General features: G+C 43.5%; 1 protein-coding gene across 1 annotated transcript in view; it reads right to left on the minus strand.

Annotated features, from left to right (window-relative positions):
* AMPH (amphiphysin) overlaps positions 1 to 26,860 on the minus strand; it is a 316,380-nt gene that overhangs the window by 192,602 nt on the left and 96,918 nt on the right. Inside the window, exons 2-3 of the mRNA XM_040433933.1 lie at positions 26,489 to 26,569; positions 10,641 to 10,695 (exon numbers count right to left, since the gene is read on the minus strand). Of these exons, the coding sequence (XP_040289867.1) occupies positions 10,641 to 10,695; positions 26,489 to 26,569 (136 nt within the window). The remainder of the gene's footprint in view (positions 1 to 10,640; positions 10,696 to 26,488; positions 26,570 to 26,860) is intronic.

Here is a 26,860-nt window from a genome sequence, read left to right on the forward strand (position 1 = left end):
AAGTAAAAAGCAAACAGTTGCTTAATATGGATTCAAAAAAGCATGGAGGAGGAATTACTCATTAAGGCTACAATGTGTGTTCTGGAGTCCAGTCTTGCATGGAAGGTGGCAGTAGTAGGATCTTTTCTAAGGAGAAGTTGTGTGCTGGAACATGCCTGGCTAGATTAATTCTGCTTCTGAGTGAAAAATGTAATCTTGTCATAAGGCAAGAAACTTAAATATGCGTCAAAGAATAGAGAAATTTAAATCAACTTCAAAGAGGAGAATTCTATAGGAATGTTTTTGGCGTAGTGAGGGGAAAACCAGATACTATTTTCTTTTAATAGGACCTTTAATTTCATAAAAAAGCTGTAGTACCAATTATGATTAATACTGAATATAAATGTCTACCATTAACTTATTGTTACTATTTGCATTCACATATTATATACTCAGGAACAAAAATTGAGTCTGCTCCTTGCAATCCCCAAACTTCTATTTGTAGAATTAATCCTATACAATCCTATCAATGGAAATCCATTCCCTTAGTTGGATCACTAATTGCTCATGCTTCCAAATGTTTTTCATCCATTAGTGGTAAACACTTTTGTAGGTTTAGCTTCACTATTTTTGAGTAAATTTATGTGGGAGAATTATACCATGGGATATACTATTTTCTTGATTATGCCCTAACAAGTGCTGCAGTTTTGTAATTTCAAAACAATTCCAAACATCATATCGGAGGTAATCTATGGTCAATTTGCCTGTTTTCTTCAGTATTTACTATTGATTTTCCTATGATTTGTGGGTGAGGTCGTTCTTTAAGACTACTACTTTAAAATAAAAAAAGCAGCAACAGGATGGAACATTTTGCAAAAATAGATATTTCTGCTGTACCTACTGTAGGCAACATGTCAATATCCTGACTTGAACTGACCAACTACTGACAGGTATGCACAAGCAGGAGGCAATGCTTGTAAAATAACCCAGGGTCAGTTGACAGGTGTGATGTCCTGGCTCATAAAATATTTAAATCATGACAGAATGTAGAATTGACATTTGGCAGCTGATACAATTTATTAGGCTTAGAGAGACTAAGATCCATGAAAAGAAATTTAATTCACAGGATGGTTTTCATCTCATTTTCTATTTCAAAAGAGATGATTTACATGAGTTACTTTCATCATAGTTTGGATAAGGGGTAAGTATGCCATCTGTTAAAAAGAAGGAATGCAGCACTGTGAGAATGACTTTGAAATGGTGAAAGAAATGAGTTTTTAATTGCAATTGACATCATGCTCAGTTCCAATATAATGTTTAGTTAAAAGACACTTCAAAATACTCTTCTATTCCTCCAAATGGCCAATAATAGGAAAACAACAATGTACAACATAATACCGTAATCAGAAAAAAACTTTCTGCCACAACTTTTTATCTTAAAGATCTGGATACAATGCTGATTTGACGTTAACATTGCATTGACTAGGTAAACTTCACTCTAAGGCATACAGTATGTTGAATTGGGAAAACCATTTTATATAAGAAAATAATTGATACCAGGATATTTTTAAATACATTGTATTACATTGTATTCTTGTCCTAAGTTACAGCCTATAATATGAAATGCTGCATTCTCAACTTTGTCGGCTTCAGAGCCGAGATCTCCATTTCATAATTGTTTAAATCTCACTTTGTGAAAACTAACTCAACACTTTGAAGAGCTGTTCTGTCTTGGATTTATATATTAATGCTTGGACGGAAAGTGTTCAGTTGTTCCCTTGAACATGTACCCAGCATCCTCAACAGTAGGAGTTGTACTGCCTTGTCTCCACTATTATTTTAGGCAGTTTTGTTTGATAAAAAATCATCACTGTATCATACAAAAGTTGATCCACTTTCTAATATACTGTGTTTCTATTCCTCACCAGTTCCAAGATATTTGTTTGCTGTCAGTGAACGAACATGTTATGGTTACTATTAGGGATGAGCGAACCCGAACTGTATAGTTCGGGTTCGTACCGAATTTTGGGGTGTCCGTGACACGGACCCGAACCTGAACATTTTCGTAAAAGTCCGGGTTCGGGTTCGGTGTTCGGCGCTTTCTTGGCGCTTTTTGAAAGGCTGCAAAGCAGCCAATCAACAAGCGTCATACTACTTGCCCCAAGAGGCCATCACAGCCTTGCCTACTATTGGCATGGCTGTGATTGGCCAGTGCACCATGTGACCCAGCCTCTATTTAAGCTGGAGTCACGTAGCGCCGCACGTCACTCTGCTATGATCAGTATAGGGAGAGGTTGCAGCTGCGACGTTAGGGCGAGATTAGGCAGATTAACTCCTCCAAAAGACTTCATTCTGTGATCGATCTGCAGCTGTGGATCATTGAAGTGCTATTATTGACTTGCTCAATTTTTTGAGGCTGCCCAGAGCGTTTTTAGATCACTTTTTTTCTGGGGTGATCGGCGGCCATTTTGTGACTTGTGGTGCGCCAGCACAAGCTATCACCAAGTGTATTTAACCATCGATAGTGTGGTTATTTTGTGCTATATCCTACATCAGCTGCAGGCTGAGCCTGTGTCACCGAAGTGCATTTAACCATCAACAGTCTGGTTATTTTTTGGCCATATACTACATCAGCGGCAGGCTGAGCCTGTTTCACCCAAGTGCATTTAACCATCAACAGTCTGATTATTTTTTGGCCATATACTACATCAGCTGCAGGCTGAGCCTGTGTCACCGAAGTGCATTTAACCATCAACAGTCTGGTTATTTTTTGGCCATATATTACATCAGGGGCAAGTTGAGCCTGTCACCCAGCGCCTAAAAAATAGACCTGACATTTCTATTCAACCAAATCTGCACAGTTTTAGCTGGTCAAGTTATTTGTAGTGACCGTCAAAGCAGACTTTTTGTTCTGGGTTGAAAAAGCATTCCCAAATTTGCCATTCTGAAAATAACTAGTTTGTGGTATTTCAGGCCTACTTGAAATCTATCCCAAAAAGAAAATCTTCCATTGAAGTTATTGATAGTATCATTCAGAAAAATCAAAGACACACGCTAGCGTGCTGATAGAAGTGTCATTCTGTGATTAAACCTATAACTGTCACCCAGCGCCTAAAAAACAGGTCTCACATCTCTATTCAACCAAATCTGCACAGTTTTAGCTGGTCAAGTTATTTGTAGTGACCGTCAAAGCAGACTTTTTGTTCTGGGTTGAAAAAGCATTCCTAAATTTGCCATTCTGAAAATAACTAGTTTGTGGTATTTCAGGCCTACTTGAAATCTATCCCAAAAAGAAAATCTTCCATTGAAGTTATTGATAGTATCATTCAGAAAAACCTAAGACACACGCTAGCGTGCTGATAGAAGTGTCATTCTGTGATCAAACCTATAACTGTCACACAGCGCAAAAAAAAACAGGTCTCACATCTCTATTCAACCAAATCTGCACAGTTTTAGCTGGTCAAGTTATTTGTAGTGACCGTCAAAGCAGACTTTTTGTTCTGGGTTGAAAAAGCATTCCCAAATTTGCCATTCCCAAAATTGTGGTGAACGGGAACAATGAGGAAAACATCTAATAAGGGACGAGGACGTGGACATGGTCGTGGTGGTGTTAGTGGACCCTCTGGTGCTGGGAGAGGACGTGGCCGTTCTGCCACAGCCACACGTCCTAGTGAACCAACTACCTCAGGTCCCAGTAGCCGCCAGAATTTACAGGGATATTTGGTGGGGCCCAATGCCGTTCTAAGGATGGTAAGGCCTGAGCAGGTACAGGCATTAGTCAATTGGGTGGCCGACAGTGCATCCAGCACGTTCACATTATCTCCCACCCAGTCTTCTGCAGAAAGCGCACAGATGGCGCATGAAAACCAAGCCCATCAGTCTGTCACATCACCCCCATGCATATCAGGGAAACTGTCTGAGCCTCAAGTTATGCAGCAGTCTCTTATGCTGTTTGAAGACTCTGCTGCCAGGGTTTTCCAAGGGCATCCACCTAGCCCTTCACCAGGGGTGGAAGAGATAGAATGCACTAACGCACAACCACTTATGTTTCCTGATGATGAGGACATGGGAATACCACCTCAGCACGTCTCTGATGATGACGAAACACAGGTGCCAACTGCTGCGTCTTTCTGCAGTGTGCAGACTGAACAGGAGGTCAGGGGTCAAGACTGGGTGGAAGACGATGCAGGGGACGATGAGGTCCTAGACCCCACATGGAATGAAGGTCGTGCCACTGACTTTCACAGTTCGGAGGAAGAGGCAGTGGTGAGACCGAGCCAACAGCGTAGCAAAAGAGGGAGCAGTGGGCAAAATCAGAACACCCGCCACCAAGAGACTCCGCCTGCTACTGACCGCCGCCATCTGGGACCGAGCACCCCAAAGGCAGCTTCAAGGAGTTCCCTGGCATGGCACTTCTTCAAACAATGTGCTGACGACAAGACCCGAGTGGTTTGCACGCTGTGCCATCAGAGCCTGAAGCGAGGCATTAACGTTCTGAACCTTAGCACAACCTGCATGACCAGGCACCTGCATGCAAAGCATGAACTGCAGTGGAGTAAACACCTTAAAAACAAGGAAGTCACTCAGGCTCCCCCTGCTACCTCTTCTGCTGCTGCCGCCTCGGCCTCTTCTGCTGCTGCTGCCGCCGCCTCTTCCTCCGCCTCTGGAGGAACGTTGGCACCTGCCGCCCAGCAAACATGGGATGTACCACCAACACCACCACCTGCGTCACCAAGCATCTCAACCATGTCACACGGCAGCGTTCAGCTCTCCATCTCACAAACATTTGAGAGAAAGCGTAAATTCTCACCTAGCCACCCTCGATCCCTGGCCCTGAATGCCAGCATTTCTAAACTACTGGCCTATGAAATGCTGTCATTTAGGCTGGTGGACACACACAGCTTCAAACAGCTCATGTCACTTGCTGTTCCACAGTATGTTGTTCCCAGCCGCCACTACTTCTCCAAGAGAGCCGTGCCTTCCCTGCACAAACAAGTGTCCGATAAAATCAAGTGTGCACTGCGCAACGCCATCTGTGGCAAGGTCCACCTAACCACAGATACGTGGACCAGTAAGCACGGCCAGGGACGCTATATCTCCCTAACTGCACACTGGGTAAATGTAGTGGCGGCTGGGCCCCAGGCGGAGAGCTATTTGGCGCACGTCCTTCCGCCGCCAAGGATCGCAGGGCAACATTCTTTGCCTCCTGTCTCCTCCTCCTCCTACTCAGCTTCCTCCTCCTCTTCTTCCACCTGCTCATCCAGTCAGCCACACACCTTCACCACCAACTTCAGCACAGCACGGGGTAAACGTCAGCAGGCCATTCTGAAACTCATATGTTTGGGGGACAGGCCCCATACCGCACAGGAGTTGTGGGGGGGTATAGAACAACAGACCGACGAGTGGTTGCTGCCGGTGAGCCTCAAGCCCGGCCTGGTGGTGTGCGATAATGGGAGAAATCTCGTTGCAGCTCTGGGACTAGCCGGTTTGACGCACATCCCTTGCCTGGCGCATGTGCTGAATTTGGTGGTGCAGAAGTTCATTCGCAACTACCCCGACATGTCAGAGCTGCTGCATAAAGTGCGGGCCGTCTGTTCGCGCTTCCGGCGTTCACACCCTGCCGCTGCTCGCCTGTCTGCGCTACAGCGTAACTTCGGCCTTCCCGCTCACCGCCTCATATGCGACGTGCCCACCAGGTGGAACTCCACCTTGCATATGCTGGACAGACTGTGCGAGCAGCAGCAGGCCATAGTGGAGTTTCAGCTGCAGCACGCACGGGTCAGTCGCACTGCGGATGAGACCCACTTCACCACCAATGACTGGGCCTCCATGCGAGACCTGTGTGCCCTGTTGCGCTGTTTCGAGTACTCCACCAACATGGCCAGTGGCGATGACGCCGTTATCAGCGTTACAATACCACTTCTATGTCTCCTTGAGAAAACACTTAGGGCGATGATGGAAGAGGAGGTGGCCCAGGAGGAAGAGGAGGAAGAGGGGTCATTTTTAGCACTTTCAGGCCAGTCTCTTCAAAGTGACTCAGAGGGAGGTTTTTTGCAACACCAGAGGCCAGGTACAAATGTGGCCAGACAGGGCCCACTACTGGAGGACGAGGAGGACGAGGATGAGGAGGAGGTGGAGGAGGAGGTGGAGGAGGATGAGGATGAAGCATGTTCACAGCGGGGTGGCACCCAAAGCAGCTCGGGCCCATCACTGGTGCGTGGCTGGGGGGAAACACAGGACGATGACGATACGCCTCCCACAGAGGACAGCTTGTCCTTACCCCTGGGCAGCCTGGCACACATGAGCGACTACATGCTGCAGTGCCTGCGCAACGACAGCAGAGTTGCCCACATTTTAACGTGTGCAGACTACTGGGTTGCCACCCTGCTGGATCCCCGGTACAAAGACAATGTGCCCACCTTACTTCCTACACTGGAGCGTGATAGGAAGATGCGCGAGTACAAGCGCACGTTGGTAGACGCGCTACTGAGAGCATTCCCAAATGTCACAGGGGAACCAGTGGAAGCCCAAGGCGAAGGCAGAGGAGGAGCAAGAGGTCGCCAACGCAGCTGTGTCACGGCCAGCTCCTCTGAGGGCAGGGTTAGCATGGCAGAGATGTGGAAAAGTTTTGTCACCACGCCACAGCTAACTGCACCACCTCCTGATACGGAACGTGTTAGCAGGAGGCAACATTTCACTAACATGGTGGAACAGTACCTGTGCACACCCCTCCACGTACTGACTGATGGTTCGGCCCCATTCAACTTCTGGGTCTCCAAATTGTCCACGTGGCCAGAGCTAGCCTTTTATGCCTTGGAGGTGCTGGCCTGCCCGGCGGCCAGCGTTTTGTCTGAACGTGTATTCAGCACGGCAGGGGGGCGTCATTACAGACAAACGCAGCCTCCTGTCTACAGCCAATGTGGACAAGCTGACGTTCATAAAAATGAACCAGGCATGGATCCCACAGGACCTGTCCATCCCTTGTGCAGATTAGATATTAACTACCTCCCCTTAACAATATATTATTCTACTCCAGGGCACTTCCTCATTCAATACTATTTTTAATTTCATTTTACCATTATATTGTGGGGCAACCCAAAGTTGAATGAACCTCTCCTCTGTCTGGGTGCCGGGGCCTAAATGTGTGACAGTGACCTGTTCCAGTGGTGGGTGATGTGAAGCCTGATTCTCTGCTATGACATGAATACAGATTCTGCGCTGACATAAGGCCAGATTCTCTGTTACGGGACCTCTCTCCTCTGCCTGGGTGCCTGGGCCTAAATGTGTGACAGTGGCCTGTTCCAGTGGTGGCTGACGTGAAGCCTGATTCTCTGCTATGACATGAAGACAGATTCTGCGCTGACATAAGGCCAGATTCTCTGTTACGGGACCGCTCTCCTCTGTCTGGGTGCCGGGGCCTAAATGTGTGACAGTGGCCTGTTCCAGTGGTGGGTGACGTGAAGCCTGATTCTCTGCTATGACATGAATACAGATTCTGCGCTGACATAAGGCCAGATTCTCTGTTACGGGACCTCTCTCCTCTGTCTGGGTGCCGGGGCCTAAATGTGTGACAGTGGCCTGTTCCAGTGGTGGGTGACGTGAAGCCTGATTCTCTGCTATGACATGAATACAGATTCTGCGCTGACATAAGGCCAGATTCTCTGTTACGGGACCTCTCTCCTCTGCCTGGGTGCCTGGGACTAAATGTGTGACAGTGGCCTATTCCAGTGGTGGCTGACGTGAAGCCTGATTCTCTGCTATGACATGAAGACAGATTCTGCGCTGACATAAGGCCAGATTCTCTGTTACGGGACCGCTCTCCTCTGTCTGGGTGCCGGGGCCTAAATGTGTGACAGTGGCCTGTTCCAGTGGTGGGTGACGTGAAGCCTGATTCTCTGCTATGACATGAATACAGATTCTGCGCTGACATAAGGCCAGATTCTCTGTTACGGGACCTCTCTCCTCTGTCTGGGTGCCGGGGCCTAAATGTGTGACAGTGGCCTGTTCCAGTGGTGGCTGACGTGAAGCCTGATTCTCTGCTATGACATGAAGACAGATTCTGTGCTGACATAAGGCCAGATTCTCTGTTACGGGACCTCTCTCCTCTGCCTGGGTGCCTGGGCCTAAATGTGTGACAGTGGCCTGTTCCAGTGGTGGGTGACGTGAAGCCTGATTCTCTGCTATGACATGAAAACAAATTCTGCGCTGACATAAGGCCAGATTCTCTGTTACGGGACCTCTCTCCTCTGCCTGGGTGCCTGGGCCTAAATGTGTGACAGTGGCCTGTTCCAGTGGTGGCTGACGTGAAGCCTGATTCTCTGCTATGACATGAAGACAGATTCTGCGCTGACATAAGGCCAGATTCTCTGTTACGGGACCGCTCTCCTCTGTCTGGGTGCCGGGGCCTAAATGTGTGACAGTGGCCTGTTCCAGTGGTGGGTGACGTGAAGCCTGATTCTCTGCTATGACATTAAGACAGATTCTGTGCTGACATAAGGCCAGATTCTCTGTTACGGGACCTCTCTCCTCTGCCTGGGTGCCTGGGCCTAAATGTGTGACAGTGGCCTGTTCCAGTGGTGGGTGACGTGATGCCTGATTCTCTGCTATGACATGAAGACAGATTCTGTGCTGACATAAGGCCAGATTCTCTATTACAGGACCTCTCTCCTCTGTCTGGGTGCCGGGGCCTAAATGTGTGACAGTGGCCTGTTCCAGTGGTGGGTGACGTGAAGCCTGATTCTCTGCTATGACATTAAGACAGATTCTGTGCTGACATAAGGCCAGATTCTCTGTTACGGGACCTCTCTCCTCTGCCTGGGTGCCTGGGCCTAAATGTGTGACAGTGGCCTGTTCCAGTGGTGGGTGACGTGATGCCTGATTCTCTGCTATGACATGAAGACAGATTCTGTGCTGACATAAGGCCAGATTCTCTGTTACAGGACCTCTCTTCTCTGTCTGGGTGCCGGGGCCTAAATGTGTGACAGTGGCCTGTTCCAGTGGTGGGTGACGTGAAGCTTGATTCTCTGCTATGACATGAAGACAGATTCTGCGCTGACATAAGGCCAGATTCTCTGTTACGGGACCGCTCTCCTCTGTCTGGGTGCCGGGGCCTAAATGTGTGACAGTGGCCTGTTCCAGTGGTGGGTGACGTGATGCCTGATTCTCTGCTATGACATGAAGACTGATTCTGCGCTGACATGAAGCCAGATTCTCTGCTATGGCATGAAGAGACTGATTCTCTGCTGACATGAAGCTAGATTCTTTGCTATGGCATGAAGAGACTGATTCTCTGCTGACGTGAAGCCAGATTCTCTGCTATGGGACCTCTGTCCAATTGATATTGGTTCATTTTTATTTTTTTAATTTTTATTTTAATTCATTTCCTCATCCACATTTGTTTGCAGGGGATTTACCTACATGTTGCTGCCTTTTGCAGCCCTCTAGCTCTTTCCTGGGCTGTTTTACAGCCTTTTTAGTGCCCAAAAGTTCGGGTCCCCATTGACTTCAATGGGGTTCGGGTTCGGGACGAAGTTCGGATCGGGTTCGGATCCCGAACCCGAACATTTCCGGGAAGTTCGGCCGAACTTCTCGAACCCGAACATCCAGGTGTTCGCTCAACTCTAGTTACTATAAATATGTACAAATCTAACACTTCTCACATCTGATAATTTGTTAAATTAGCTGTAAGGTCCCTTTCACAAGGATATAATATGGATACATTTAAGTGTTCATGTTACAACCACAACACCATGGCCTACCCTATCCCGCCATTCTGGTGAAGCAAACTTAGATTATTCTACAACCCAATAGCAATACAAATTTGGTTCAGTAGAAATACTCAGATTTGAAGGTTGCAGGTAGTATCAAAAAATTTCTACATCAGAACAGTAGACAGTAAGAGAGCAAGAATGCTGGGCAAAGACTAACAATCAAAGAGAAACAGAGACTAAAATAATAATTATAATTATGGCTGTGCGAAACCAGAAGTAGTAGAACCCTGAATACAGCTCTACTGTATAATGCAGGTTCAGAACCTGTGTAAAATAAGGCAGTACATTTATAAAACTGCTCATCATTAACGTGGAATCATTTTGTATATAAAATGGTGGACAAAGGTAAACATATAAACAGGAATATAATATAATAATAAGAATATAATATGGATACACAAGATGGCTTCAATAATTGTTTTATTTCACCACTTACACACACTTCCAGGACTTTGCCTAAAGAAGGGGTATATATCTGAGGAGAGGAAACTCCCACCTGGATCTATGTATGCTGGGAGGGCATCCTGTCTGTTTCAGCTATTAGGAGATACCGTAGGTTTCAATGGTGCTGTCTGACAAGCTAATCTCTTTCAGGGATTCCCGAGTCACTGTACCACCAGGAGCTCTTTATTCCTCAAAAAGCTGCCTCATCTACTGCTGAAGTCTCCTACAAGCTTCTCCCTTTAACCCCTCTCCGTTAGTCCGTCCCCTCCACATCGTTACCAGAGACAGAATGCACACAGATGGGACATACATGCATTGATAGACACAGAAACAGATTGCTACAGGGCTAGACACAAACCACTTACACAGAGAACAGACATGAAAAGGATCAGTTATAATTGATATAGGGAATATCCCATTTACAAACATACAATGATTCCAGCTTACCTTTGATAGCAGCCAAATATGCTCGCAGCTCCCTCTGTAACCGAGTACCTTCTGACTGTAAAAATATAATGATACTATCATTATAGTACATACTAATTACATTACAAAAATGTCTCATTACAATGATAGTGTGCATTCAATCGAAAGAAAAAATTAAGCAATGGCGCTATACCAGAAGGTAGCAAAATAAGGCACAATTTTATAGAGACTGTCCATTTCCTTGAAGGAAGTGACCTCACCGGACAATGCTTTTATTTTTCAGCAAATGTTTATACAATATATACATATTCTGAACACATGGGGTCCCACTTAGAGAGATAGAGGTTGTCTACCATCTAAAACAGGCCTTTTTTTTCTGAAACACTGCTACTCTTATACAGTATATTTAATTTGCAGAAATACCCACTAAAACCATTTTGAGTGATGCAGAGAAAGCACAACTATAATGTCTGCAGATCAATTAGGGTAATATCATAATTAGAAAACAGGAAGAGGGGGATTTAGCTGCAGCCTTTGGCAAAGTGTTACAGTATATAGGATAAGGAAGAGAAAGGAAGTTTTACGTCTGTGTCCACTGCTCCACTTCCTCTGAATAGAAGCTTAATTTAGTACATCTCGTCTCAGGTTCAGCACTGCAGGGGCTACAACTTTTTTCTCCTTGCTCTGACTATTGCTGTCCAGCTGCTGGCTAACTAGCTCATTAGCTTGCCTATAAATACCTGCTCGTCTCTCTCACTCTTTGCCTGACCAACACAAGTCCTGCTAGTCCACCATGGTATCTGGGCTATAATTATTCTACCTATAGGTATACTGACAGTTGCCTCCCAGTACTTTGATCTCAAACTGTTCCTGACCATGAGCTAGCCTTGCTCCTTTGGTATTCCGCTCTGGTGTCCCTGATCTTCTTGAGTCAAGAGCCTACTATTCCTGGTCATTGGCACAGTAGATCTACATCCTCAGATCATGACAGAGAGAGTAGCCACAGAAGGAGACATCTAACGCACAATAAAGCTCTTGCTTTGGACTAGTTTGTCCCATCAGCATATAAGGAGAGAGAAATTGTCGATTTACAAAAACCAGCAGAAGCAAAGAAAAAAAACAAAATATTATTGATACCTACAACATTTCTGTTTACAAAACCTCTGATATACAATGCCCTGTGAAAGTATACACCCCCTTGGTGTATTTCCTGCTTTGTTGCATTACAGCCTGAGTATTAAAATGGTTTTTAGGGGGAGGGAGGTTGTACCATTTGATTTACACAACATGTCTACCACTGTGAAGGTACAACATATTTTACTTTGACACACAAACAATAATTAAGACAAAAAGCTAAAAATATTAATGTACATAAGTATTCATCCCCTGTCAATACTTTATGTGAGATGTTTGTTTGGTCCTGCTGAAATCTGCAATGGACAGATCTGAAATCTGTCTATGGACAGCACAATGGAAGTTTCCTCCATTTCTTCTGTGGGTATCCTCTTCTGCTAAGTAGATGAATCATACAGTTACAATTATCTACTCATAGTTCAGTACATATTACACTTACTGTCTAACAAAACTATGCTATGGCCAGGGGCGTAGCTAAAGGCTCATGGGCCCTGGTGCAAGAGTTCAGCTTGGGCCCCCCTTCCTTCAGTGGCCAGGGGCAGGGAAGCACATAGGCTTCGTGCTGCCTGAGGCAAAAATTTAAATGCCAACACCCCCCCCCCATGCCAAATTCTTGACCTAACCCATTCCCTCTAGTCAGAGGTGTAACCTGACCAGCATGCACTTTCTATAATACCAGTGTCTTCTTATGTGGCACAAGTCTTTTTGGGCCCCCTCAGGCTTCTGGGCCCGGTAGCGACTGCTACCTCTGCACCCCCTATAGCTACGCCCCTGGCTATGGCTCAGATAATGACCTCATAGAAATGGCAATTTACAGCTTCTATGGAAAATCATGAATATTATATATTGCTGTGCAGTAAGTGGTGAATTTGTTTTATTTCACTGCTTTTCTTCCAAATATACAATCCAGATTGAATAAAGTCTGTCAAGTGTTTAAAACTTCTCCATTGTTGGCACAAAGATAACATTGGCGAATGCTGAAATACTTCAGATTTAAAATTCTTTGACTGCAAATGGAGACATTTTTCACGAGATAAAATCATCTGCCAGCAGATAACTTTGAAGATTGGTTATGTACTGTATGTTACACTGCAGTACAAATCACAAAATCTACAGCCATCATCAAATGTGTCATCATGCATTAGTTTTTTGATTTCAGGGCCAATAAAAATTCCGACCCCTTATTTTAGCATCAGTTTCCAGTGTGCTAAACTTCTCCTTCAAATACTGGAAACCATTTCCATCATGATCAAGTGCAATTAATTTTTTTTTTCATTAAACCAAGTTTATTGTGAATTGGTGGAAGATAAACTTGAAGTGGGTCGACCAGTGATTTGTGTTGTACATTGTTGTACATTGTACTGACCAACTGTGTGCTCGATTCTGAGAGGCCACTGTCTCATTTTGTAATGATTGTTGTCATCACAACTGTTCCATAGGCACAAGAAACACATATGCTTTGTGTACCCTAACTGTAGGCCAAGCAGCATTGCTACCACTTTCAGGTAAGCAAAAATTTTCCATTTATATTCTGAGTATTTGATCTTTTTCAAAATTAACTCCATAGAAGCATGGGTCTCTTTCATTCCAACCGCATGAGCCAATGGAACAGATGGTTTTTCGCTACCATTGTGCAACAAGACAGCTTTCAAACTTGTTTTGGTAGAGTCTATGAATAGCCTCCATTCATCGGGAACATGTGTACCATCTAACTCCATCATAAGACCATTTACATCAGTACAGAAACAGACATCGCTTTCCATTGCATAGTATGCAGCTAACTTGGTGTGTCAATGACAAAAGTGTGAAGTTGTGGTGGTTCATTGTAGCAAATTCCATTCCTGAAGTCTAGAAGCTAGCAGTTCTGACTTTTCTTTAGATAATGACAGATCTCTTACCAGATCATCAAATTCTGATTGGCTCAGCAAGTGCGGCTGACCCTCCAATTGTTCAGGAAATACATTGTGACAATCAACATCTGTTTCAATTGCTGTTCCTGCTGTGAGAGGGGCAGTCACTGGATTCTCTACATTGTGTGGTACTGGTTTAAGAGCAGACTCACAGTGAGGATACACAATTTGTGACTTGTTTCTCTTTGAATATCCGGCGATTTTAGTCATGCAAAAGTAACAGTCTAAATGGTGATTTTTCTACTCACGCCAAACCATAGGCACTGCAAAAGCCATTCATTTCCTTTTACTATTCAACAACTGCATAAGCCCAGAGTAACACACAGTGCAACAAACATGAGGTGCCCAGCTTTTATCTTGATCTCCAATTTTACAGTCAAAATAATACTTGTAAGCAAATCATAGGGAGAAAAACAGAACTGGATTGCACATCCACAATGCTATGCTTAGATCTAATTAAACTCGCTTCTCAGTAGAAGTCTGCATATATGTGGTAATTGACCTGCAGTTCCTGATAGCAATGGACATGTTGTGTTAGACAACTGTTCACATAGCTGTGCTGGTGGGTTGGTGGGACCCAGTGCCATGGGTGGCATTATCAGACAGCAGGGTTGCTGGGTTGCTGTTTGACTCCTGGGTCCTGCCACCTACTAGGGCAGTGCCACTTTGTCACCGCATTGTGCTGCGCCTTTTTGTCAGAGTAGGTCACACTCAAAGAGGCAACCTTGGCATGGTGAGTGGGCTTATGCCTTTTGATCAAAATGTAAACTAATGCCTCTTGTACAGCATGTAGTATGGGGGGCTGTACACTTTAATATGGCGCTGAGAAGCGAGTTTAATTAGATCAAAGCATAGCATTGTGGACGTGCGATCCAGTTCTGTTTTCTCCCCTTGACAAAGCAAGACGCACTCGCTTTGTCAGATTCTTTCGCTGATCATAAGTAATGTATTTGCCACATATATAGCATAAATTGTCTGGATCGTTAACACATTTGCGTTTATCCATCTTAAGTTTCAAAACTGATAGCACTATAACAGATCACTTTATCAAAATCTGTCCAGCTTGCCTTATATACTTATTGCTGACATCAGCCTGAGTGCGTCCAGACAGGTCTGGACATGTCTATTGGAATATTTCCAATATAATGCATTAATAATATAACTAAATAGGCTTTGCATGTATAACTGAAAATCTAGACATGTCAGGCAAATTCCAAGTTCATATTTGGAATCAGCGCGCTCATTTTAGTATAAATTACATGTTTTTCCCTCAATAGCAATATCATTGTTGCGCGGTGTAATGAGAAACTTTTTTTTATGAAATATGCAAGATGGGCTGGTGTTCCTGGATGGGGTGAACGGGTCTCACCTCTGGAACCTGCTTCTATATCGAAAATAATGCCCCACCGTTAATGGAGTGCACCAATCACATGTGCAGCATGCTCTCCATTCACTGCTATGAGAATTCTGAAAATAACCAACTTTCCCACAGCAGGGAATTCAAAAAATTGTACATGCACAGCATGCTCTCCATTCAAAGATGGGCCCCATTCTTGAGATAGAAGGGGGTGGGACCTGAAAATATTGGATATTTATGACATATCATATCAATATTCCATATATAACCCCTATGGGAATACTGATTTAATTTCAAACTTAGATACAAATAGGTGCCTCAGAATCAGTATATTATATGGCAAGAGCATGACTGGTAAAAATTTAGCAAAACTACATAAAAGGATAATATGCTTAAAATACCCCCCTTTAGCGCTGACATAGATCTCACTCTGTGTGCCTCAAAGCCGTGGGAATGTACTATTACTAAAACGTTGGTGGTTCAGTGCTGTAGGAACCAGCACATTTTCCTTCTGCTTGAAAATCTAGGAATGCATACATCCAATATGTAACCAGCCCAGTTAAGAGGGTAAGTGGATGCACTGCCAGCAGTGGATTGGGAACTTAAAGTGGCCCTGGAAAAAAAACTAAAAGTTGCCCCATGTTGTAGGGGGTCCAAATTGACAGAAGACGGGACAAAACAAGTAGGCAGGGAAAACAGAAGTAGGCAGCGCCTGCAATACTGTAATGCAGCACAGAACCAAATACCACAGGGCAGCACAAAATACTGCCACCCCAACCACAGTATTCAACTGTATCACAGTGGAGTTCAGGAGAGCACCTGTGGCCATTGAGCATCAGATCATTATGTACCTGACCTGCGGCCATCAAGAGGGCTTGAATGGCCCCCTGGGCATCGGCCCTCTGGGAAATTTCCCTGTAGGGTCTATGGCCAATCTGCCCCTGTGCACTGCTATGGTGGCACTGACCTTTGTTAAAATGAATCATATGTTGCTGGAAAATTTAAAGGTGTGAGTGAATGTATCCATGTCCATACATAAGAATGGCCCTTTTTAACAAAGTCCTACATAATACTCTCATAGTTTTTGTTTTTTTTGTTATTCTTATTGGTTCTTCCCCTTTAATTATTATATTACCTTTTAATGTGGTGAGTTATTTAGTACAATATATACAAGACCCCTGTTGTTCTGTAAAGGCTGCATTCCTGAGTGCTTAGATACCATAACTCAGGACATGTGTACTTCACACTGGACATCCTAAATAGAAGGGGCCATTAAGTTAGAAAAGTTTGATGCATGAGACAGTGCTCACAGGTAAACTGGTGGCATTGATCGGGTAAGATGGTGTTGTCTGACTATCTTTCTTTCTGCATTACCATGGGGCATCAGACATGTTGGAAGCATGTGGACAGGAGTTTACCCCATTGTTATTACAAGCCAGGTGATTGATTGTTACCTACTTTTACTCAGTATTTGATTTATTTGTAACATGTGTAACTTTAATGTCTTTTATGTATTCTATCACACTTAGTAAACATTTTATTTCACCTAGCCAGTTGAAGCCTGTTTTATTCTTGAATATTTGAGATCACAGTAAAACAGGGCCCTATAGGAAGTTTTCATTTGTTGCTCACAAGCTTAACATTTCTTGTTGAGCTAAAGGCATGCATAATTTAGTTAGATAAAACCATGACATGGAGAAGCAAAGCAATGTTATCTCTCATTATCCCTCATTCTCCACACTGTCCCTATGGGGTAGGATATTTTTATCCTTGTTTCCTATATTGATACAGCAATAGGTAAAACATTTATTGTATACTATATAAATATCTATGCAAATCTGTAAATATAACCAGTTTTGCACATATATTTGAATATAATAGCGGGTGGGAGGTTCCCTTGCACATTTGTAATCTGGAGTCTTTTTTTATTGACAATATAGACAAAGAGAAAAAATGATCATACAGGTATGAAATGTACTTCTGTACCTAACAAATCTTTGGCCAAGTACCTGATTTGACTTTACAGAATGATATATAAACTAATATGCTTTCATTTATATTAACAGTTTTCAGTAAGAAAATGTTATTTATCCCAGAGTATAATTAGATTATCCATATGCTCATAAGTACATTTCTTCTTCACATTTGCATTTCTTGAAAACAAAATGAAACGGATGCTTTACAGAAAAGTAAAAAAAAAAATGAAAAAAACTATTATATTACATGTAATTTGGTAATCCTGTATTTTATGTAAAGCAGGAGTATAATTCAAAGGGCACAGTATGTCTAGTTTTGCTGACAATTTTTAATTGCTCCAATAAGATGCCACTAAGGAAATAGCACCTAAATCCTGACTGAATCCACTGCAAGTCAAGGTAGTACTTAACAGCCCATTCGCATGCTCCAGAAAAAAAAAATCTATGTTTAATAGTGAATGGGTGGCTTTTTCAGAGATAATCCATGGATAAACCCATCACTGAATTACAGTGGGGCTAATCCGCCAATGAAACGTAAATATAAAGTTCACTGGTGGTTTTGCGCAGTGAAGGGGGTAACGTAAAAATCCCTAGTGGTCTAAGGCAGTAAAGGGGTTAATGTCAGTAGATATGGTGTTCTAGGGCAGTGAGGTGATTAGTTCCAGTATCCCTGTAGTCTAGGGCAGTAAAAGAGTTAATATAAGGATCACAGGTGGAGGGTAGTGGAAACTATCTATCTATCTATCCATCTATCTATCTATCTATCTATCTCCTATTTCCTATCTATCTATCTATCTATCTATCTATCTGTTGATCTATCTATCTATCTATCTATCCATCCATCTAAGGAAAAAATACAGGCAACACTCCAATGAGGTGAAAGAAAAAAAATGGTGGACTTCTTTATTCGCCCTGCTGCAATGTTTGGGCCCAACTCTATTAGGTCTTTTTCATGTTTTTTTTTCCCTTTAATAGATAAATTTGAGATACGGTAGATAGATAGATAGATAGATAGATAAGACCCCAGCAGCCCAGGAGTAAGCAGCACTGAACATGAGCTCCTGAGTTTTCATCACTTTATACCTTGTAATGAGCAAATTTTAAGACAAAATCTTGGAAATGTCGACTCCATGGGATACAGAAGCGGGCAGGACTGAAGCTCTTCATGAAAAAGGAAAAACTTATGGATTTTAAAGGACAAAATAAGACCTTTGCTTAGAGGACAGACGGCAATTATCAGGACAAACTACAAACAAGCACCATCATCATCCAGAGTCCAGAGAACTGAGCAACAACAGTTAAGAGCTCCTGCTCCAACACCAAACCCCCCACAACCTCACTAGAAACTGCTAGAGACCAAGCTCCATAGAAATAAGGATATAATTTAAGAAATGGAAAACCACAATTTGGAACAAGGAATATCCAGTAATGTAAATGCGGAAAAGACACAAGCCTCAGCCAGCAGGGGTCAGACATCCCTGAGATAACATACTCAGAAGCGCTGAGGAGCACTCAAGCAAGGAAAGCTGTAAAAGATGCCACGATTAGACAGAGTCCAGAGACCCTCTAAGCTGATTTCACTTATAAGGAGCCACAGAGGAGGAAAACAGACGTAGTGTTCTTCACTGATAAGCCATCTGCCTGGCACACAGCCTTCTGCAGACACTATATTAACGTATCAAAGTGCGGCATCAACAGGGGCCTACAGATCAGGATAAAGGAAACGGGATGAGGAAGACACTGTACTTACCATAAATCTATACAACACCAACATCATCATGATGCAAGGCAATGAGAACAACTTAACACAGTTTGAAAGAATCTTTCCTCATATCAAAAACCTGGCTCAAAAATACAAGTCAGAAGAAAAAACAGAGACAACACGCAAAGACCCCCCTGAGTCTTTAGGTGAGGATGCTTCCCACCCAACACCCAGCATTCTCAGAGACTGTTTATCTCAATTAGAAAGAGACTTCGTTCAATTCAAGGAAGAACTTCAAAGAAACCGAAGAGACAAAAATGCAAATGACAAAGCACTTAATGAAATAAACAAACTGAAATGTGAGTTAACAGCAGTTCTGGGAGAAATGCAATGTAAACTGCATGCCCTACAACAAGAAAATAGAAAGCTACAACAAGAGATAACAGATCTAAAGACGCAGATACAGAATCAGGAAGGGGGGTCAGGGAAGACCACAGACACAATGACAACCAGCATCCAGAACTTTATACTAAAGATCCGTAACACATTAACAACACCAGAAATTAATGTAACCACATCAACCAATAGCGGATTGCTACACGTGGAGACAGAGCCAACAATTAATAGAACCCCAAGCACAAACCAACATGAAGACCCAATAACAGTACCGAACAGCACCCAGGAAACCTTCACTAACCAATAAGTGGCCCGTAAGCCCCAAAGTCCAGATACAGTACTAATCATAGACTCCAATGGGAAATACCTGAACATGAGGCGGCTTTTCTCAAAATAAAGGGTTAAAAAAATTAATTGTGCAACGATAGAACAAGTCACAGCAGTTATCAATGATCCATACTTCACCAATTCAACCAATATCATCATACATACGGGTACCAACAACCTTCAAGACCATCAGCAGCAGATCGCGGAACAGCTGACCCTGCTGGCAAAAACTGTACAACAGAAGTTCCCGGCCAGTAAAATAATAGTGTCATCCCTGCTGCCCAGAAAGGATGTGCCCAACGATACCATCCAAACATTAACACTGAACTAGCAGCTAAGATCAGCTCTGTGCCAAACGTCACCCTGGCACAACACCCCGCTATCAACTGCCTTCATCCATATGACAGCAAACAACTCAATAAGCAAGGAGTCAGCCTCCTGGCCAAAGAAATGAAGGACATTGTACTAAACAGAACCCCCCGGCCTAGACCCTACACAGGCCAATTTGGAGACAACAGGGAAAGTCCACCGACAACACAAAGACCTCAAGTATCAAACGCCACACTACAAACAGGAAACCAGGCCCTGTACCCCAACGAGGGCCACCAGGGGCAAAAACCATGGAGGAAACCACCCACCTCACACAGAGAAATACAGAGCAGAGACCTAGACGAGATAAAAAAAAAAAACGGCTCAGAACTTTATGTAGAACATTCAAGTGACTGGACAACATAAGCCTTATCTATCATACCAGAACCAGTCAGTCCCCCATCTTGTCCTATGAAACCCGCTCATTACAAGGTATAAGGACCCGCCATGACATCCTATATAATCAGCAGCTGGAACATCCAAGGTCTGAACGTGTCAGCCTTTGGATGTAAAGTAAATGATCCAGACTTCACCCAGAGTTTGAGAAACATCGACATTCAAATCCTTCTAAAAACATGGACTAAGGCAGAGAGCGAGTCCCTGGCACTCACTGTACACAGGGAAATCTCTGTCCCAGCCCTGAAAAATAAAACCACCAAACTTGGCCACTGTTTCGGAGGAATACTAGTGTGGTATAAAGTGGAGCTCCATGAGCAGATCAGACCAGTGAAACGGGGAAACATTCACATCTGGATCAGAATAGACCGCTCCATCCTCACCTCCCAGTCCAACATCTACCTCTGTGCGGCCTACATACCACCACCTGAGTCCCCTTACTACAACCCAGAATGCTTTGAAAAACTGCAATGGGAAGCCGCCCACTATCAAACCCTGGGCAAAGTCCTTATCATGGGAGATCTCAATGCCAGAACAGGCAGGGAAAGAGACTACCTAACCACAGATGAAAACATCTATATATATGGAGCACAGACCGACAGTGACAGCTCAGTACATACAGAGAGGAACAGTTACGACAGCACGGTAAATAAAAGTGGCAAAAAATTGTTGAATCTTTGCCAAAGCCTAGGACTCCACATCCTCAACGGTCGCACCAAGGGAGACTCTCTAGGAAGGACGATGCAATTACAGACATGGGACCCGCAAACATTGGGGCCTTCATAGTCAGCCCACAATCACACTTGTCTGATCACAACCAAACATCCCTATATATTAAGTCCAAAAACAAACCACCGGGACAAATACTTCAGCAGGACGGGCTCTTCACACTACCTCCATCTTATAAGTGGTCCAAGACATCGGCTCAGAAATATAAAGAGGTGCACAATAAACCAGAAATCCAAGGGATGCTCTGCTACTTCAACAACAAGGTGTTTGAGATAACCCCAGAAGGAGTCAATCAAGCTGTAAGAGATCTTAATAATATATTTTACACCATGGCAGAAATGGCTGACCTGAAAAAGTATAGCCAATGCCACCTTAAGCAAAAAGAAGATAACCCCAACACTTGGTTTGATGAGGAGTGCAGAGCTGTACGGAAGACCTTAATATCGGCCTCAAATAAAAAGCATAGAGATCCCAACAACACCAACCTGCAGGAAGTCTTCGACACAGCGCAGAGGCAATACAAAACCCTCCTCAGAAGAAAAAAGCAAGAATATGCCTTAACCAAACTTACACAGCTTCAAGATGCCCTCCAAGATAACTCCTTCTGGGAACTATGGACCACCTGGGCACAAATGAGAAAAGCAACCTCTATATTCAGAACGGCAGAATCTGGCTCCAGTATTTCAGAGACCTCTACAGAGACATCCCAAAAGAAGAACGTAATCCAGGCCAAGAACAAATGAGGTCAAAACTCAAGACCATGTAAGAGATACTTAAAGATTTCCAAAACCCGCTAGATTCACCCATAACACTGCAGGAGATATCAGAGAGAATATCAACCATAAGAGGTAAAAAAGCCAGCGGCACAGATGGCATCCCACCCGAAATGATTAAGTACAGCCCACCAGCAATACAGGCAGCCATAGCAAAATTGTACAACATTGTGCTAAGCTCTGGCTACTTCCCCCAAGCCTGGAACCATGGTGTTAAGAGCGGGGACAGGTATGACCCTGCCAACTACCGAGGGATATGTGTCAGCAGCAATCTGGGGAAACTATTTAAAAGTATCCTAAACCAGATAATCCTCAGCTTTCTCATCCAGCACAATGTACTCAGTAAAAGCCAAGCAGGGTTCCTGCCAAACGACCGCACCACAGACCACGTCTACACCCTGCACCGCCTCATCCAGAGCCATGTCCACAACACAAAGCAGGGAAAGATATACGCTTGTTTCGTGGACTTCAAAAAGGCCTTTGACTCTGTGTGGCACCCAGGATTGCTCCTAAAGCTATTGGAGAGCGGAATAGGAGGAAAGACATACAACGTCATCAAAAGCTCCTACACCGAGAACTGAGTGTGAAGGTAAATGGGAAAAGAACGGCTTACTTCCAGCAGAGCCGAGGGCTGCAGCCTCAGTCCAACTCTCTTTAACATTTACATCAACGAGTTGGCAGCGGCTCTGGAGTCCTCCTCAATATCAGGTCTCATGCTCCATGACACTGAGGTGAAATTTCTCCTGTATGTGGATGACCTTCTCCTACTATCACCAACTGAGAAAGGTCTCCAAGACCAGCTATTCATTCTGGAGAAATTCAGCACCACATGGGCCCTTCACATCAATTTAAAAAAGACCAACACTGTGGTGTTCCAGAGAAGGAAAACTAAGTCAGCCAGGCCCTCTACCGTCACACTACACAACTGCCCTCTTACAGCCACCAACAGGTACACCTGCCTGGGCCTGATAATTGACCAAACTGAGAGATTCAAATCAGCCATTGAGGAGCTGAAAGACAAAGCATGCAAGACCTTCTACAACATCAGAAGACAACTGTACCACCTCAAAGCACCAGTGAGGGACTGGCTTAAAATCTTTGACTCCATCATTGCACTAATCCTCCTGTATGGCAGTGAAGTCTGGGGTCCTCACACGTACCCCGACTGGTAAAGATGGGATTCCAGCCCAACAGAAATATTCCACCTGGAATTCTGTAAGCATCTCCTCCAGGTCCATTGGAGCACCTCTAACAGTGCCTGTCGAGGGAAGCTGGTCAGATTCCCACTACACTTTACAATCCAGAAGAGGGCGCTATCATTCTGGCGCCATCTACATAATAGTAATAGTGAAGGCTCCCATCACCATAAAGCCTTGCTACACCAAGGAATCCCAGACAAGCAAGGCCCAAAAATCAACTTAATGGAATCCAGCCCAACCAGAAAATCACCCCACACCACCTCACAAAAGCCGAGATCAGAAACACAATAAACAAGAGACAGGAGGAATATGTCAGTGAATGGAGGAAGGAGGTGAGAACATCCCAGAAGCTGACGGTGAACCATAGCCTGCAGAGAGACTACAAACTGGCCCCATATCTGGAGGAACTAGGGAACCCTAGAGACTGGAAAATCCTGAGCCGCTACAGACTGAGCGCCCACAGCCTGACCGTCGAATCCGGACGGCATCGACAGAGCTACATGCCTAGAGAAAGCAGACTGTGCCAGAAATGCAACCTGGAGGCGGTGGAGGATGAGGCCCACTTCCTGATATACTGTCCCAAATACTCAGTAGTGAGGAGCATCCACTTTGGGAGACAGTCTGATCTACTCCCAGACTTCAGCTCCATGAAGGAGGAAGAGAAACTGCCCATCCTGCTGGGAGAGGATGAGAACACTGTGGACATAGCAGAACAATATTTCAGTGCCTGCCACAGACTGAGAGGAGCCTGATATGCCATGGACATAGATACCCTGACCCGGGGTGTGTCCGCACCCCTTTCCGCTTGTCATGATACGCCACGGACTCCTATACACCGACCCAAGGTGTGTCCCCATTTCTCAACCCCCTATTTCTCACATGCTTTGGCAATACTAATGTATAATTTTAGACCTGCCAATAAATCTAGATAGATAGATAGATAGATAGATAGATAGATAGATAGATAGATAGATAGATAGATATGAGATAGATAGAAATGAGATAATAGATTGGATAGATAGATAGATAGATAGATAGATAGATAGATAGATAGATAGATAGATAGATAGATAGATAGATAGATAGATAGATAGAGATAGATAATAGTTTTTTGAGTAGCAATTGAATAGAACTTAACACAGCTAATTGTATCTAGCAGTAATTGCAGATATTTAGCATCAAGTGCTATAACATGATCCACAGATTTTCTCTTCAGGGATAAACCATTCCAACTGACACTGCAATTATATGAGGTTAAAATAATGAAAACATTGCTTTAATCTCTGACAAATGAGCATTGCGGATATAGCAATTAATATGCATTTCTGTGCCGGAAAAATTAGCATACATTGCTGAAAGTAATAATTGTAGCCCAGCTAGGTCTGGAACTTGCTTGCAAAGCAGCATGAGAGAACCATGTTTGATTGATATGCTAAAGACATCAGCGATTAATGTCTGTGTGCAATACGCTATGGGAAAATGCTGTCTTATCAGCAATGTAATGTTCCTGCTGTCTCAGATCTACACCTACCAACATTATTATCATCATTATTATTACTGTTGTATGCATATTACATTGCGTTATCTATGAATTAAATTAGTGTTTTCATAAAAGCGTATTAATGATTCTATCACTTCTATCATTGTTCTATCCCACAACAAACACAGCTCTAATTAATCTGATAACACCAGGGCTGTTATACTGTATCTGACAAAGCTCTGCTACATCACTGAAAAAGAATTGTCAAAATAGGTGACGCTCATCAAAGCCAAAAATTATAGGAAACTACAGGAAGCAAACAGTAGATTGTTGGCAGTACAAAATAAGAAGGAATGGAAATTCAACAGTCTTGTGTCGTATAAATCTGAAGACAGTGATTGGCTGCAACGGTCAGGTACCATATAGTGAAATGGCCCCGCTACAGCCTATATACATAGCCCTGAGGGGCGAGTAACAGCGCTGAAAACTGCAGGGTGAGTGGTAAGTGGTGAGTACATCATTTTTTACTATTTTAACACATTTAAGAGCTTCGGGGAACTTTTGAAATAATTAGGACAACCTCTTTAAAGGGACACTGACAGGCCCAATAAACATATTTAGGTATTCCTATTCAGTCATAGGTCTATTAAAGTGTATTACAATGATATAAGAGTCTATTTACAAATGCCTGATTAGGCAAGAAAACCTATCTTGACCCAGGTTTTAAAACTTCACTTTTATTAGTATAGTTCTAAAAAGATATATATATTTTATATTATATTATAGATGGATGCAACATGCACCCTTTATTGAACTGAAACAACCTAGGAATGAAAAATTAAAAATACAATGCACCTCAACTCTATTAGTGAAGATACTGCACTAAATTAAAGGGAGAGAGATGTGCACTATCTCTCAATGGTTGTCCCTTATAATAAACAAAGTGCTACTGTGGCACACTGCCATCACACCGTCCGCATTGATGCTTCACACTGAAAATGATGTTTAGACAGCCTACTGAAGTGGTGTGAGAACAAAACACAAACCACTATGTGTGTGTTACATTGGTTGTGGACTTGGTTCACAAGCTAGATTGGCTGAACCGCACCAGGGATTCAGTGTCCAGCAACATGTGCCACAGTGCACTGAAAATTTGAACTACACCAACACCATCACCGTTAGGTGTTGGTAACAATGAGGAGGTGCAGAGCAGTTAAAATCTAAGACTGCCCCCCGACATGTTTCGCCAGAATTCTGGCTTCTTCAGGGGAAAATGGGCAGCCCATTTGCCCCTGAAGAAGCCAGAATTCTGGCGAAACATGTCGGGGGGCAGTCTTAGATTTTCAGTGTGAAGCATCAATGCGGACGGTGTGATGGCAGTGTGCCACAGTAGCACTTTGTTTATTATAAGGGACAACCATTGAGAGATAGTGCACATCTCTCTCCCTTTAATTCAGTGCAGTATCTTCACTAATAGAGTTGAGGTGCATTGTATTTTTAATTTTTCATTCCTAGGTTGTTTCAGTTCAATAAAGGGTGCATGTTGCATCCATCTATAATATAATATAAAATATATATATATCTTTTTAGAACTATACTAATAAAAGTGAAGTTTTAAAACCTGGGTCAAGATAGGTTTTCTTGCCTAATCAGGCATTTGTAAATAGACTATTAAAATAACCTTACCCAGGTTGGTCCTAATTATATATATAAAAATGATATAAGAGTACCCCCTGTCCGCATTTTAAACCATGTAAAAACAACTTTATAATCATCTGTCAATCACCTTCCTTTATGCCCAAGGGGCGTTTTTACTCCTACCTTTGTGCCCAGCCGCGCCTCAACTGTCGCTTCCTAGCGCCGCCCAGCTCATTATTATTCACTGGCTGGGCGGCTTTTACAGTCCCCGATCCTCCCGAGCCGACACAGGCGCAGCAGGAGACGCTGGCATTGAATAAGGGACGCAGGCGCACTGCGAGTGAGGGTGCCGGGCAAGTTATCCGGCGCACGCGCAGAAGGTACAAGTGAGTTCAATGCCAGGGTCTCCTGCTGCGCCTGCGTCGGCTCGGGATAGATCATCAATGTAGGAATCCGGCCAATCCCTTTAAACACATTTCTTACCTCTTGTCTTTTGAAGTTTTGTACATATTCCTCAAATTGTTCATCTTTTGTTTCATCTGCCTTTCCAAGCTTTTGAAGTACCTGAAAGAAGAAGAGAAGAAAAATAGGTGAAGAAATGTTGATATAACAAAAACGTAATCTTTTAATGAAAAAATATTACTTAAGAAGTTTTCAAGCTCTGGTTTAATAACTCCTAACTGTGCCCATAGCGGGTTACCATAGAAGCATACACAGCCATGCACATGAATTACCTTCCAACAAACTATATGGTTGGATGCACACACACAAAAAGATCAAACACATCTTCCATTAGTCTATAGGATTATTCCATAATAAGTAGTATAAATTAGGCCAGCCACATTAACATTCAAG

This window comes from Bufo bufo, chromosome 5, assembly GCF_905171765.1.
Source record: "Bufo bufo chromosome 5, aBufBuf1.1, whole genome shotgun sequence".
Classification (NCBI taxonomy): domain Eukaryota; kingdom Metazoa; phylum Chordata; class Amphibia; order Anura; family Bufonidae; genus Bufo; species Bufo bufo.